The 16,847-nt window shown below is 46.2% G+C and overlaps 1 protein-coding gene across 1 annotated transcript in view; it reads right to left on the bottom strand.

The window, feature by feature from the left end:
- Window positions 1–1,855: 1,855 nt before the first annotated feature.
- LOC146869057 (E3 ubiquitin-protein ligase TRIM39-like) overlaps window positions 1,856–16,847 on the bottom strand; it is a 103,282-nt gene continuing 88,290 nt past the window's right edge. The window contains exons 5-6 of the mRNA XM_085650258.1: window positions 10,421–10,470; window positions 1,856–2,681 (exon numbers count right to left, since the gene is read on the bottom strand). Of these exons, the coding sequence (XP_085506384.1) occupies window positions 2,170–2,681; window positions 10,421–10,470 (562 nt within the window). The 3' untranslated portion in view covers window positions 1,856–2,169. The remainder of the gene's footprint in view (window positions 2,682–10,420; window positions 10,471–16,847) is intronic.

The following is a 16,847-nucleotide window of genomic DNA, read 5'->3' as shown; positions in this document are numbered from 1 at the left end:
CAAAGAACATACCCTTGTGTGTTCAGAGGTTTTCAGGCAACAATAACAATGTATAGGTAACTTTAGCGATTAATGTTCCTGCAGGAGAGAGATCGGAGTTTTATATTGTAGCTGTTTCCAAGCATGCTAAAGTAGCACAGAGGATTAGGATGGCTGCTGAAAAGAACATGTCCTTGTGTGTTTAGACGTTTTCAGGCGACAGTAAAAATGTAAAGGTAACTTTTACGATTAATGTTCCTGCGGTAAAGGGAAGGAAGTTTTATCTAGTGGCTGTTTCCACTCAAGCTAAAGTAGCGCAGAGGGTTACGATGCCTGCTGCAAAGAACATGTCCTTGTGTGTCTATATGCTTTTAGGCAACAATAAAATTGTAAAGGTAACTTTGGCGATTAATGTTACTGCTGGAGAGAAATGGAAGTTTTATCTAGTGGTTGTTTCCACGCATGCTAAAGTAGTGCAGAGGATTAAGATGCCTGCTGTAAAGAACATGTCCTTGTGTGTTCAGATGTTTCCAGGCAACAATAAAAATGTAAAGGTAACTTTGGCGATTAAGGTTCCTGTTGTAGAGAGAGTTTAAAGTTGTTTTCAGTGGCTGTTTCGACTCATGTTATAGTGAAGCAGAGGATTAAGTTCCCTACTCCAAAGAACATATCCTTGTGTGTTGAGAGATTTTCAGGCAACAATAAAAATGTAAAGGTAACTTTGACGATTAAAGTTCCTGTTGGAGAGCGATGGGAGTTTTATATAATGTCGGTTTCCACTCATGCTAAAGTACCATAGAGGATTCAGATGCCTTGTGCTAAGAACATGTCCTTGTTCGTTCAGAGGTTTTCAGGCAACAATAAAATGTAAAGGTAACTTTAGCAATTAATGTCCCTGCTGGAGAGAGATCTGAGTTTTATCTAGTTCATGTTTCCACTCATGCTATAGTAGTGTAGAGCATTAAGATGCCTGATGCAACGAACATATCCTGGTGTGTTTAAATGTTTTCAGGCAACAATAAAAATGTAAAGGTAACTTTGACGATTTAGGTTCCTGATACAGAGAGAGAATAGAGTTTTATCTAGAGGCTGTTTGCAACTCATGTTAAAGTGACACAGAGGATTAAGATGCCTGCTGCACAGAGCATATCCTTGTGTGTTCAGAGGTTTTTAGGCAACAATAAACATGTAAAGCCAGCTTTGGGGATTAATGTTTATGCTGGAGAGATGGGAGTTTTATGGAATAATAAAAATGTAAAGGTAATTTTGGCGAATAATGTTCCTGCAGCAGAGAGGTCTGAGTTTTATCTAGTGGCTGTTTTCACTGATGCTGAAGGAGTGCAGATGATTAAGGTGCCTGCTGCAAAGAACATGTCCTTGTGTGTCCAGAGGTTTTCAGGCGACAATACAAATGTAAAGGTAACTTTGGCGATTAATGTTCCTGCTTACAGAGATGGGAGTTTAATTTAGTGGCTGTTTCCAGTGATGCTAAAGTAGGGCAGAGGATTAAGATTCATGCTGCAAAGAACATGTCCTTGTGTGTTCAGAGGTATTCAGGCAACAATAAAAATGTAAAGGTAACTTGTAAGGTTGGTCCATGGGGCTATGCATATTACATTTACCCTTATTGCCCTTTCAATAGTTTGTAGACAAGCATTATTAATCTAATTACAATTGGTGATGTTTGATTTTTGTTGTAAAGATGCAAATGCCACCCACATGCACCCCAGCACACTACCCACATGCATCCCACCAACACACACCTTATAACAACACACCACACCATGCCACTGCCCCCACGTCACTGCACTAGACACCAAGTTTGCAGCATGGAGCACAGCAGCCACACTGCTCTACAACATACCTAAACACTTATAAGGTCCCAAAGGCAAGACCTGTTGGCTATGCCAATGCTTGTTTAATTCTGCAGAGACTTTATCATGTTTACATGCTATTTGGTGCATGAGTCACACGGCAAACATTGTCTGCCCTTGTTTTAAAACTGTACAAGGAAAAGAGATACATAGTTTCAGGTGAGGCTTCTGGTTGTCATGGTAACATGCTGGAGGGTCCTTGTGAAGAAGGTTCTTCGGAATGTTGATGTTTGAAGATTCTTTGGAATGTTGGAGTTTGAAGATTCTTTGGAATGTTGAAGTTTAAACTGTGGATGACAGTTGAGGGGGGGGGGGCTCACACCAGCCTCAGCTCCGCTCCTTCCCAGAGACAGAAGATCGGGAAGAGCCTCTGCGTGAAGGGCGCCCGCGGGAAGGAGTAGAGAAGCTCCATGGAGTCAGCATTGTACAGGGACAGCAGCCCCCCCTCGTAGTCCAGATACACCCCCAGCTTCAGGGGCTTCTCACGAGGGGACAGAGGGGTCTCCGGGGAGGTGAGAGCCGTGTACCGACCCCTCCACCCCTGCACAGCCCAGACTCCCCTCTCAGGTGACCATGTGATCTCTCCCTTCCTGGTCTCAGACTCTGCTGCGACCCCCACACGCCACGCTTCCCCCTCCCGCAGCAGCTGCACCTCCCAGTAATGTCTGCCGGAGGTGAACCCCTCGCTCCCCAGCACACAGATGTAGATGGTGAATCTCTTGGGGGTGTCCGGCAGGCGCTGTGCTCTGCCCGTGTCTCTCACACGTCTCCCCCCCTCAGACAGGAGGAGCCGAGGATGAGCCGTGTCAGGATCCAGAGTCACCATCACTGCAGAGAAGAGATTCACAATTAGAGATTTAATGACACGAAGAAAGGCTGTAATTACTGCTTCTGTTTTACATCTGATCAATTTACACCACATCTGGAAGGAGCATGCAGCGCTAGAGAGCGCTGCACTAGACGGCTCACTGCTCTAAAGCGAGCGGCACTAGACTGCTCACTGTCCTAAAGCGCACATTCATCTACAGCACACACTACACCAAACCTACATAGAGAGGACAGCAGGTAGGGCACTGTACTAGCGACTCAACAGTATGCTGTGCTAGTCAGTGCACTGCATCAGACGGTACAGAGTAAGAGAGCTACTAGAACATACACAGTACTAGCCAGTATACAGCACTGGATAATACAGAGTAAGAGAAATAATAGAAGGTACACTGCAGTAGTCCGTACACTATAGCAGATGGTACAGTGCGACAGATCTACCAGAAGGTGTACTGTACTGGTCAGTACACTGAATTGTATGTTACAAAGAAACAGAGCAACTCCAAGGCATACTGCACTAGTTAGTACACTGCAGTAGATGGAACAAAGTAACAGAGCGACTCCAAGGTATATTGCACTTGTCAGTACACTGCATTGGCTGGCGCAGAGTAGGAGAGCTACTAGAAGGTATAAAGTACTAGTCAATACACTGCATTAGTTTGTACAGAGTGACAGAGCTACTGGAAGCTATGCTGTAAAAGTCAGTACACTGTACTAGATGGCACAGAGTAACAGAGCTATACAAAGGTATACAGCACTAATCAGTAGGTCAGGGTAGGTGCATGTGCTAGGTCAGTGTACGTCTATGTGCTAGGTAAGTGCAGGTGCATGCACTAGGTTAGTATAGATGTATGCACTAGGTCAGTATAGGTTTATGCACTAGGCCAGAGTAGGTGCATGCGCTAGGTCAGTGTAGATACATGCATTAGGCAAGTGCATGTGCATGCACTAGCTCAGTGTAGATGCATGCGTTGGGTCCGTGTAGATGCATGCGCTAGGTCCCTGTTGGTGCTAAAATTCTGGAAAATAGAGGTGCATATTCTCAAGGAGCTATCGCTGAGTTATCAGCACTTTATCGCAGCCAAAGTCGCGATAAATTTACCGCCCCATTAACAAGCTGGTGCAAACAGCCAATATCACCAGTTTTCCGGCGATAGCATCCTCAAAAAACCTTGCCACAGATGACCCCGGCAACTATCGCTAATGAGATGTAGAGCAGGCGTTCCCGTGCACAAAGCCGCAACACCACCACACCGCAACATTCTCAACGACCAGCCAGATCTGCGATAAGATCACAAAACATGCGATAAGACGCGTTAGCACCAGGAAACTAACACCTGCTCCGACCTGGTGCAAAGTCAGACTAAAACCTGCACCAGAAAAGAGAGCCCAGCCCAGAGCCACACCTGAAGAACAAAGATGCCATGGAGCCACGGAACATGCGTGCCGGACACCCAAGAGGGCCACAACATCCACCGCCACCACCCCCAGGACCACCCCCAGGACCACCGCCCCTCCTCTCCCCCGGGACTCACCCCGGATACCCCCCAGCTCCCCCTGACCAATACACTGCACATCGACGGCACGAAAACATGAACAAAAGCACCCGCCTGATATCACACATTTGCAACAATCAACATACATGTGAGCACTGAAATCCTGATTCATACATCCACCATTGAAAGACCAAAATAAATGTCACATCCACAATTGTCACGGAACAACTATTTTGAAGAGTCATGGCGGGGTATCCCTGGACAATGTGTGACTCACAGCCTGCAAGACAATATCCAAGATAAGAAGGTGTGTCAGGCACTCATCAAAGGACAGGGAGAGAGAGAAAGAGAGAGAAAGAAAGAAAGAAAGAGAAAGGGACCCCCCCCTCGTAGTTCTGGTCTAAAACTCGACTATTCTAGCCAGGACCTTCGCGCCCTGTGCTCCCAAACTGCAGATATCTGTGCCCATAAGATGCGTGCCGGTGGCCCAGCGAGAATGTGCAGGCACTGCGCTTTTACGTTCAATTATGGACATGAGAATAAGGGGAGCTCGCCAGTGTTGAGTTGTTGTCTACTGAACTGTCGTTCTCTCAGGAAGCACAGGTTTGAGATTCATGATCTCCTAATCGACAAAAAGATGGATGTTATGTTTCTTACTGAAACCTGGTTGGATGAGGACTCAGTTCCTGAACTCCTTGAGGCGATTCCATGTGGTTACACTGTAAAGCGAATTGATAGGGACTCGGGTAGAGGAGGTGGAGTGGCAATGATTTATAAACTTGCCATCCAATGCCACCTTGAGCCCATCCCTCTTATCGATAGTGAGGCAGGCCTTTTTACCATCACGGTTGATAGTAACTGCATTATCAAGGGCCTCCTGGTCTATCGGCCTCCGGGCTACCCCTCCCGTTTTGCTTCTAATCTGGTTGAATATCTCATTCAACCAGCCCTGCGATATAGCAAGTTTCTTGTGTTAGGTGACTTGAACCTGCACCTGGAAGATACAGGATGCGCGGTGGCTGCGGCGCTAAACCAAGAACTCGCGTCGCTACAGTTAAATCTTAGTGCTGCCTGGCCCACGCACCAGAAGGGTCATCTGCTTGATCCCATTTTCACTAACTGGGAGGCAGTAGAGGTTGGTCCACCACAGCCTTTGGTTTGGACTGATCATCATTTAGTCCCTTTTGTCATGCGATTGCCTAAGCCTAAGGTGCAAGAGAATTTGCAGGAGGGAATAACCTACCGGAAATGGGGTGGCTTTTCCCCATGCAAGTTTAAGAACGCCCTCCAGATGGGGGTCCGCCTAGGGGGGAAGATGCTGACAGTGCTTGCTCAGAGTTGGATAGGAGGCTAGGAGAAGCACTCGATAGCACAGCCCCTTGGTCATGGAAAACATTTACTAGAGCAAAGAAGTCTGCACCCTGGTTTAATTCAGTGCTGAAAAATGCTAAGGCAGACTGCAAACGAGCTGAAAGGCAGTGGAGGAAGGACTTCTCAACCCCAGGCAGGTGCAAGTACAAAGCAATGCTGAAGGCATACCATGGACTCATCAGGAAAACTAAGGCGGAATATTACTTAGAAAGAATTGAGTCTTCAGGGAACTCTACTAGGGATTTAATCAAGGTTTATAAGGAGATCTCTTCCCTGAACACAGTGGCAGCTCCTGCCGCCGGGTCAGTTGAACGCTGTAACCTCATAGCGAATTTTTTCTCTAACAAAGTGGTGACTATCTACTCCACCTTTCCTGAGTCGGCCGAGGCCCACCAGGACCTTCTGGATGTGTCAGGACCTCTAGGGGAGGATGAGAGACTAGATAGTTTTGTGATCCCTCCCCCTGAAATCCTGAAAAAAATCTGCCTGAGCATCAAGTCTGGTTCCCCTAAGGATCCGACCTCCCTGAGTAGGCTTAAGGGGTGTGTAGAAACCTTGGAGCCCTTTATCAGACATCTCCTGGAGGTCTCACTCAGGACCAACACAGTCCCTGGTTGCTGGAAGGAGGCAGTAGTACTTCCCCTCCCAAAAAAAACTCAGTTAGGCCCGGAGCGTTTAGACAATCTGCGACCTATCTCTCTTTTACCCTACTTTGCTAAGATCGCAGAGAAAATGGTAAATGAACAACTTACAGCTCATATTGGGAAATGTCACCTCCTTCACCCCACTCAATCGGGTTTCCGTAAACACCACTCAACGGAGTCGGCCCTTCTCTTGGCAACTGAGACCATTCGGGAGTATGTGGATGCTGGCCAAACGGCCGCCCTGATCCTGTTGGATCTTAGTGCGGCCTTTGACACGGTAGCTCACCACACTCTAGTCCACCGTCTAAAGAAAGGAGGCATGTCTGGGAGGGCCTTAGATTGGCTTATATCATTTCTAGCTAATCGCAGCTTCTAGGTGAGGCAGGGCGAGCTCTACTCTAGGGTCATAGGATTGCAGCAGGGGGTTCCACAGGGCTCAATTTTGAGCCCTACTTTGTTTAATCTCTATGTGGCTCCCTAAGCAGAGATCGCCGATGGTTTTGGGATTAAAGTCGTCTCATATGCCGACGATACCCAGTTGGTGGTGTCTTTGACCCAGGAACAGCAGTCGGCAGCTCCCAATCTGGTGGTGTGCCTGCAAGAATTAGCCTCCAGGATGGAAAAAAACTGTCTGAAACTTAACGGTGACAAGACAGAAGTACTGGTGGTGGGAAGAGCTCCATCCGTATGGTCCTCTGCTTGGTGGCCGCAGAACTTGGGCCCCACCCCTGTCCCATGCGCCCAGGCCAAAAACCTGGGGGTTTGGATGGACCCTCACCTATCCTTTGATTATCACACCAGGCGGGTCGCAGGAGCCTGTTTCGGAATCCTTAAAAGTCTCCGTAAAACCATGGATATACTACCTATTGCTGCTAGGAAGACCCTAGTTCACGTCCTCGTGACATCTCGTCTTGATTACGGGAATGTCCTATATCTGGGTGCTACCGGCAGGTGTATAAAGAGATTTCAATGCGTTCAGAACGCTGCAGCCCACTTGATCCTGATGCCCCCGAGGAGGACTGCCTCTAAACCGGCTCTGGCCTTTCTTCACTGGCTGCCTATACGAGAACGAGTCTGGTTTAAAGCGATGTGTGTGTGTCATCGCATTATCCAGGGAACCTCTCCTGCTTATTTGTTGAACCTCCTTACCCCCTACACTCCAACCCGCCACCTGAGGTCTGAGGGGAGGGGATTGGTGCGCGTCCCGGCTGTGAAGAGAGCTAGGATGGGTGGTCGCTCCTTCCGTTTTCTGGCGGCCCAACTATGGAACAAACTTCCCAAGAGCCTTCGGCTGGAACCCTCTGAGGGCATGTTTAGGAAGAAACTGAAAACTCACCTGTTCCCGCCTGGATAGGTCTCCGTGATCATCAGTGCGACGTGCACCGCAGCGCGGGGACACACTGTTCAGTGTAACCAGGCGCTTTATAAACCCGATTAACATAACATAACAATAGGTTTTGGTGGTTTTTTTGTTGCTTTTATAGTGCATTTTCCCGCATGACGCATGATAATTGCAGGCCTGTCGCTGGTTTTCGCTAATTTTGGTATCACGCTTTGTGGCATCACAAATTTTTGACCGCTTATATTTTGTATTTTTTGTTTGTCGCATTGGTTTTTACGCTGTCATTTGGCACGTTATCATGCTGCTATCGCATGGTGCCGCTGGGTTGGAAATTGAACATCAAGCCGGTGTTGTTTTCTCGCTATAAACTGCGATATGCAAAGTTGCGTTAAGCTAAATTTGCGATGGTTATTACACGTTCTTGAGAATATACCCCAATGTGTTATGTGGTAAATACCAAATTCTGAGGTCATTTCCCATTCAATAGTCCCAGAATACTGCAGTAACTGAGTTACTCGCAGTTGTCAAGCCTAGCAGTATCATAACAGTATCATCGTTCGACACTGTCGCCCACCAGATCTTGCTCAGGAGATTGGAGGAGATTGGACTCAGGACCTGCTCTTTAGTAGATGACGAGCTTCCTGACCTTCCGTTCCCAGACCATCAATTTAGGCCCTTTTCGGTCAAAGACAATGGAACTGACCAAGGAAGTTCCCCAGGGCTCATGTTTAAACCCTCCCTTATTCAACATCTATGTTGCTCCCTTAGCCGACCTCCCCAGGACCTGTGGCTTTACGCCGATTTCATATGCATTGCTGACGACACTCAGCTCCTCTTCTCATTTAATAAATCCACTCCCTTTGTTCAGGGAAGACGGAGATTATGCTTTGCAGAGAGGCATCTTTGCTGTGGAAACCAGACTGGTGGCCAGTAGCCCTTGGCACCCCCCGCCCCTCAGGCCCTTGTTAAAAACCTGGGCATTCGCGTAGACCGGGCCTTGACCATGAAGGAGCATGCCGCTTATACTGCTGGCTCCTGCTTCTACGTGCTGGGTTTGCAACGGCAAGTTTTTCTTTTCCTCCGAGATTCCACTCGCAAAACCCTCATTCAGACAATGGTAGTAAGCCGCTTAGACTACTGCAACGCTTTCCTGGTCTCGGCCAATGAGTCCTCACTGAGCAGATTGCAGGTGGTTTAGAACACCGCAGCGCGCCTTGTCTCGAATGCCCCCCCGAAAACTGCCTCCCTTCCTCTCCTTCAACAGCTTCATTGGCATCCAGTGCGCAAGCGGGTTAAATTCAATACTGCTGCACCGTCCACAAGGCCTTGAATAACAGCGGCCCCCTCTACATCGCAGAGAAACGTAATCATTATGTCCCTTCTAGGACCCTCCGGCCAGGAACCAAATCGCTTCCCTTGGTCCCACGGATCAGGAAATCAAGGTTAGGTGGGAAATCCTTCTCCTCCCTCGCTCCCCTTTACTGGAACCAGCTCCCCATTCACCTGAGACGATGTCCTGACTATCTCCGATTTAGAAAGCTTCTTAAGACTGCTCTGTTCTGATAATGCTCGTCAGCCTGTCCAACAGCAAGGTCCGAAGCGCAGAGATACCCCTTTGGAGGTGATTCAGACGCTATATAAAACCCATAAATAAATAAATAAATGTGAGGTGTGAAATTACCGCATCTGAATTTCCGATACACTTAGCATGAATGTCCAAGGGAAAGAATGATTTAAAGAAAGGAAATGCAGCAGCGCGTATACAGAATAGAGATAAGTAGAAATCTAGAAAAATCTAGAAAAGACAGTTTAGAGACAAATCAAGTAACTGTACCCTGACGTGAGTGCACGTTACCACTAAATGCCATAAAATACCATATCATACCGCCATCCCATTCCATCCATTACCACCATACCAAACCATCCCATATTATACCATGATCTCACCCTATAGTACACCACACCTTCCATACCATCATAACATTCCATACCATACAACCCCATCCCACCATAACATCCCATAACATACCATACATACCATACCATTTTGTAGCACACCACACCATACCATAGCATACCACACCACACCATACCAAAGCCCGCCATACCATAGTATACCATACCACACTGGGAAACATCCTTTACAACGCTGTCATTACATCGCACTACCTTTACATAGCAGTCATTACATCGCAACATCCTTTACATCACATGTCATTACAACGCAGCCATTACATCGCATGTGATCACTATAACGCATATCATTACAACGCATGTCACTACAACGCAGGCATTACATCGCAAGTCATTATAATGCATACCATTACAACGCATAGTACCCTTACACTATCCAACACTTACCCTACTGTTGCCCTCACTGGAGTTAGAAAAGTAATTATTACCCCTATATTATCCAACACTAACCTTAAATGCGATGTAATGGTATGCATTGTAACGTTATGCGTTGTAAAGGTATAATGCGAAGTAATGTTATGCGTTGTAAAGGTAGTTTGTGAAAATGCGATGTAATGGCATGCAATGTAAAAGAATGCGTTGTAAAGGATGTTGCGATGTAAAAACTGTGTTGTAAAGGCATGCGTTGTAAATGTAAGCGTTGTAACATCATACATTCTACCACACCACAGCATACCATACCATAGCACACCACACCATACCATACCGTAGCACACCACACCATACCATAGCACACCATACCATAGCACATCACACCTTACCATAGATACCAAACCATACCATACCATAGCACACCTCACTTTACCATAGCATACCATACCACACCTTACCATAGCATACCACAGCACACCATATCATACCATATCATTTTCATGAACAGTAATATTCAGAGCTAATCATCGCAATGATATGTACCTTTATAACTCTTCACCACCTCTGGGATCTGAATCTTCATATTATCACACCTGTAATAACAAACATCATCTTTGTATTAAAGAGCAATGACAGCTACAGGAACAAAGAATGAACATCACATAGGACCTGTGTTTGAAATAAGATTCAGTATTAAGACCAGCGCCTGCGGACTAGTGCTCAGTGTGAGTTACTGTTCATACACAACAGTCAAAGCTCTAAGGATATCCAAAAGTACCTTTAACATCTTATGAGAGGATGTGGGTGTTCTAAGGCAGTTTGCTCAGTGAGACCAGCGCGCTTCATGTGATGCTATGGAGTGCCTCAGCGTGGGTCTTCTAGGAGCGGCAGTTGCTCAGTGAGAGGGGGATTGACTAACAGCTTACATCTGTTCCTTGTGGGGTCTCGTGTATATACTTAATAAATACCTTCTTGCCTGAGATCCACGTGAATTCCCGACAGCACCCACAACACAACATTGTCACATCCACTTCCTGCCGGTGTAAACCTTGTCACCAATCTCTACAACTAAGATATTGGAGAGCCTTAGTGGGATATATAAGGAAGATATGAACCCAGACCGCTTAGTAATGAAAAACAGGTTGCAAAACAAAAACTCCCACGTCTTACGGAACAGCAGATTTTAGGACGTAGGGGAAGGATCACAGAGGGAGAGATAAGGGAACATGTTAGGAGGCTCAGTAATGGGAAAGCAGCAGGCCCAGACGGGATCACAGAGGGAGAGATAAGGGAACAGGTTAGGGGCTCAGTAAAGGGAAAGCAGCAGGCTCAGGCGGGATCACAGAGGGAGAGATAAGGGGACAGGTTCAGAGGCTCAGTAAAGGGAAAGCACCAGGCCCAGATGGGATCACAGAGGGAGAGATAAGGGAACAGGTTACGACGCTCAGTAAAGGGAAAGCAGCAGGACCAAGCGGGATCACAGAGGGAGAGATAAGGGAACAGGTTCGGAGGCTCAGTAAAGGAAAAGCAGCAGGCGCAGAGGAGATCACAGAGGGAGAGATGAGGGAACAGGTTAGGAGGCTCAGTAAAGGGAAAGCAGCAGGCCCAGACGGGATCCCAACTGAATCCTCTTTCTGTTTCTGGGTATCTTATTTTAATGAGATCTCTCTGGAAGTCTGCTAAATTCCACCTTCCTAATATGAGGCACCTGTAGTTATGATCCTTAAGCCGGGTAAAGACGCTAGGTCAGTGGATTCCTGCAGACCTATATCTTAGTTGAACTGTGATTACAAAAGGATTCCAGGAATCTTGGCTAAGAGGTTGTCAGATGTCCTTCAAAAGTTGATCCATTTCGATCAAAAGTGGTTTGTGCCTGGAAGGAAGCTCTATGAATTAACCCAATGACATTGGTGCGAATGATATGGCCGAGGCCTCTAATCTCCTGTTGACAATCGCAAGAATTGATGCTGCTAAAGCGTTTGATAGGGTTAATTGGGTCTATCTTTGGGAGGTATTACAGGATTACGGTTTCAGCAGCAATGTTACTGAAGTTGTGCAAATGCTATATAAGGTGCCGGCAGCTAAGATTTTGGATGGCGAACTTACAGCTTTGTTTCAGATATCGAGGGGAACTAGACAGCGGTGTCCTGTGTCGCCAACTCTGTTCCGTGTATATATTGAGCCCTTTTTGCAGATGATTCGGCAGGATTAGACCATTCTTCCCTTTGAAGCTGCAGGGTTACCAGCCAGAATAGCACTGTCTGCTGATGACATAGTTCTGTATGCATCGAACCCAGAGCTCTCTGTTCCACAGCTTGAGATGCATGCCAGAGAATTTGGGAGTCTGTCAGGATATCTAATCAATAAGGGGAAGACAGAGATTATGACATGAGCTAAAGAGAAGGTAGGGCTTCAAACCAGAAACCAGATTAGGAATCCTAGGATCATCGTAACTCAGAGTTTGGAGGAAATACCGGATGTAAACTTAACTAAGGTATCCCACTGTTAATTAGGAAGAAATTAATGCTGATATGACAAATGATACATTCATTTATGTGAAAAAGATCTCGTCCTTATTAACAAATTCACCCGTTGTGAACGCCACATCAACCCGACGCGCAAATACGTAGCCTGGCAAGCACTGAGACCTAGGCCCAAGGTTACTGATTGACAGGCCACATGTGCGGTGGCACAGAGCCGGCAGACAAATGCATGGAAGGGAAACACAAGATAAATCCCACAGATTGGTGAAGAGACAGTACAATGGTTAAGGGAGTTTGGCCCCAATAAAGTGCGCAAGGTTGGAGGGGTTACGCACGCTCCAAAAACACCATAAAGTCAGATGCCACATGACTTAGCAACATAGAGCAAATCAGATCACAGCACACGCAGTGATCACGTGCTCCCCATGCCAGACATCTGGACCCTTTAACCACTGGCCGTGTTTTGACGGAGCCTGCCATCCATATTAGTTGTGTTATATATTTTTTTTATTAAAAGCCGGGGGAAAGGAATCCAATTTCATGTTAATGTTAATGTTATTGGAACTTATATAGCACTAACTGTTACCCGAAGGTGTCCTGGCGCTGTGTGAAGCCCTGACTGAGGACAACATCGGTGTAGTTCTTAACAGGTTTACTTTGAGAAAAGCCATGTTTTTAGTGCCTTCCGAAAGGCTAGGAGATTGTTCATGTTTCTTAGGTGAGGTGGGAGGGCATTCCGTGCTTTGGCCGCATTGGCAACAAAGCTTCTGCCACCCCAGTTAGCCTTTTTCACCAAGGGCACCACCGCGAGATTAGCATCAAATGACCGCAAAGCTCTTTTTGGTGTATACCAACGAAATATTTGGTTTAAAAAGTCCGGCCCAGTTCCATGCAGGGCTCTAAAGACCAGACATAGCGCCTTGAAGTGAAAGCGCTTCCTGACCGGAAGCCAATGGAGTTTTTTATTTTGGCTGAGATCGATTCAAACTTTGGTGTGCCTGTGAAAAGAATGGCTGCACCATTTCGAAGGATTTGTAATTTGTTCAGCGACCCTTCGTGGATCTTGATATACAGACTATTGCAATAATCTAATCCCGACATTATTAGAGCTGGGACCACTGTTTGTTGTGCCTCTTTGGGTAAAAGTGGCATTAATTTTTTGCATTATCTGAGAATGTATGATGTTGATGAAGTCACTGTGTTCACCTGATCCCTGAAGCTAAGTTTGTCGTCTATCCACACTCCTAAGTTCTTCACCTTCCTAATCGGGGTGGGGTGCGGGCCTGATGCTTCCGGCCAGCGCCTAGGGGTCCAGAATTTAGGATTATTGCCAAACAACATAACCTTTTGTGGCGTTAAGTTTTAGGCAGTTTTGGGCCATCCATATGCCCACGGCATTCATGCAGTCTTGCAACTTGGATGCGGTTTCCTGGATCACTTCTGGCAGTATAGTCACCACGATTTGTGTGTCAACGGCGTATGATGTCAAATTGAAACCAAAGGATTCAATTAGAGGAGCCAGGGAGGACACATAAACATTGAATAGCGTCGGGCTAAGCGAGGACCCCTGTGGCACTTCACAGGGTAGAGAAAAAGACTCTGCTTCAAATTTGTCAAGGGCCACCGTTTGTGTTCTCTCCGAGAGGAAGGATTTGAGCAGTTTCCAGGCCATGCCCTTGACTCCCATCTCCTCCAAACGGTCCATCAGCAGAGCATGATGGACCATATTAAATGCTGCAGACAGATCCAACATAATTAGTACAGCGTTTCCTTCCTGGTCAAGAATGGTCCTAATTTCTTCTGTGGATTTGAGGAGCGCCGTTTCCGTGCTATGGCTCTCTCTGAAACCATATTGAGTTGGATTCAGCACTTGAGATTTTTGCAAAAATTAAGATGAGAGTTCATATTTCTTTCAATGATTTTTGCCGGGAGTGGTAGTCTGGAAATAGGTCTGAAATTATTTGGATCATTGGCGTCCAAATTAGGTTTCTTCAACATGGGCAAGATTGGTGCCTGATTCCAATCTTTTGGAAAGTATCCTTCCAGGTACATTGTGTTAATGATGGAAGTCGATTTTCGTGATGCAGGCTCTGCCATTAGTTTGACTACGGCTGGCGGGCAGGGATCGTAGGGAGAGCCTGACTTAACTTTAGCGAGGAGATTGAGTGTCAGATTCCATTAAAAAGGCGAATTGGTCAAAAAGAGAGGCATCTTTTATTTCTCTCAAGTGGCCATTTGTGCAGTTGATCGATGTTTTTACTGTAGAGTGGGAGAAGGTTTAGAAAATACCACTAACTTTGTCAAAAAATAATTTGCCCACTTTATTACACAAGTCGTGGCTAGCTGGGACGGTAGGAGAGTTTGAGAGGGCAAGTGTATTTACTATTTTAAACAGCTCTTTGGGCGAGTTTTTGGGCAGTTTAATTTTATTGGAATAATACTCTTGTTTCGTTCTTTTAAGTAGCTGTTTGTATTGTACCAGACTTAGTTTGTATTCCAATGTGTCCTTTTCCTTGTATTTCTTCCTCCAGTTTCTTTCCAGGTGCTTACAAGCCACATTTTGGAGCCTGAGTTCCTGAGAATACCAAGGGGAGGACAGTTGCTGCCTGGTATGGCGAAGACGTTTTTTGGGTGCTAGCTTATTTCCAGCAGCTTCTAACCACTTAGTATAGGATCTGGTTGCCTTGTCAAGATCTTTAGGGTTTGGGGTAAGAGTCGATGTTAATAATTGATGTAGCTCCTCTGCTTCTATTTTGTTCCACGCTCTTTTTGCTGGTGAATAACAGCTGAAAGGTGTTAGAAAAAATGCCATCAAGGGTGTGGCCAGTCTGGTGAGTTGCACCAGTCACCAGTTGCTCTGGATTACCGCCTCTCAACAGGTCCAGTAGGCTAGAGGTGTCTGGATCAGAGAGTAACTCAAGGTGGAAATTGAAATCTCCTAATATAGTGTAGTCATTCGTGCTGATTCCTTTTTCTAATATGCTGCCTGCTTGTATTAAAAATCGTCCTCTCGTGCCTGGTGGCCTATAAATGAGGGTGCCTTTAAAAGTAAAATGGTGTGAGAGAAAAAAACAAAACTATTGCTTCGCATTCATCATTGGTTATAGGATGAGAAGAGGCCGTGATGGAGTTGTGATAAATAATAGCTGCTCCCCCCCCCTTTCCTATGTAGCCTATTTAGCGTGTAGCAAAGGTTATCTGGAGGTGTAGCTTTGACCAAGTCCGGACCTGAAGCCCCGTCTGTCCATGTTTCTGTGATGAATGCAATGGTTATCTTTTCATCTTCTATAAGAGAAGCACGATACCGTGCTTGACCAGGGACCTAGCGTTTAAGAGGGCACACTTTCGGACGGTAGGGGCAGTGTCCTTTTCTCTTGTTGTTTGCTGGTGTTTTAATACAGCTATCGGTCGAAGCAATAGATTTGGTAGTTTGGTGTTGCACCCTGGACATGTTGTTTGTCCCTGGGGGGGCATATCATCAAATTGAAGGCCACAGCACATCTGGGTAGGGGTAATGCGATTAAGGTGTTTCAAGTATTCACTCGAGTACTGTAAGGTTTTAACCATAAATGGTATAAATTGTGCAGGTGGGCTGGCGATGAGCGTCGAACGAGCACAGACGGGCTTGCCTTTGGCGCGCCAGCGCCGCGCCCGCTGCGCGCGTCTGCTGCGCGTTCGCGCCAGCGGCCGTTTAAGTATCGTCATGGGCATGAAAGCCTAGCCCGCTGACCTGCCTACTACCAATATGTCTGCCCCAGTCCTGGAAGTCCTGCAATAGCCGTGCGGGGGACTTCACGCCGAGACAGCAATGGCAGGTTAGTGCAGAGTGCAAATGCGCAAGTCTTAAAATCAAATTAAAAATAGATTTCAAAATATGCAGCAAATGGCAGGACTATGTGCAAAAAAGCAATAATTGGGAGTGCAGCGTTGGTTTCTCCTGGCTCAAGCCTCAGGTGGACTTCACAGCGCGCGTTCGCGCCAGCGGCCGTTCAAGTATCGTCAGGGGCATGAAAGCCTAGCCCGCTGACCTGCCTACTACCAATATGTCTGCCCCAGTCCCGGACGTCCTCCAATAGCCATGCAGGGGACTTCACGCATTAAGACACAAAAGCACCTTTGCTACACTACGCCACTGTAAATATCCACAAAACAAATAAATTATCACTTTTAATTAGTTTTCACAATTGTGATCAGAGAACCTGTAAATTTATGAGGAGAGCAGGTAAGAAGAATATATGTATGGTATTGAAGTCATTGAAAATATACAAAACACGTTGTAAAGTGATAGCTAAGAAGTATCCTGGTTTGAGTGATGCACCTTAAGCCGCGCATTGAATATTAACCAACATCATTTTACATGGCGACTTTATTACACAGCACGGACCTAAACTTACTACACCTTAAGCCGCGCATTGAATATTAACCAACATCCTTTTACATGGCGACTTTATTTCACAGCACGTACCTAAACTTACTACTTAAATATT

The sequence above is a fragment of the Triturus cristatus genome, chromosome 1_1 (assembly GCF_964204655.1).
Source record: "Triturus cristatus chromosome 1_1, aTriCri1.1, whole genome shotgun sequence".
Lineage (NCBI taxonomy): Eukaryota > Metazoa > Chordata > Amphibia > Caudata > Salamandridae > Triturus > Triturus cristatus.
Note: the sequence above shows the minus strand (reverse complement) of the source record. Positions and strands in the feature narration are given on the sequence as shown.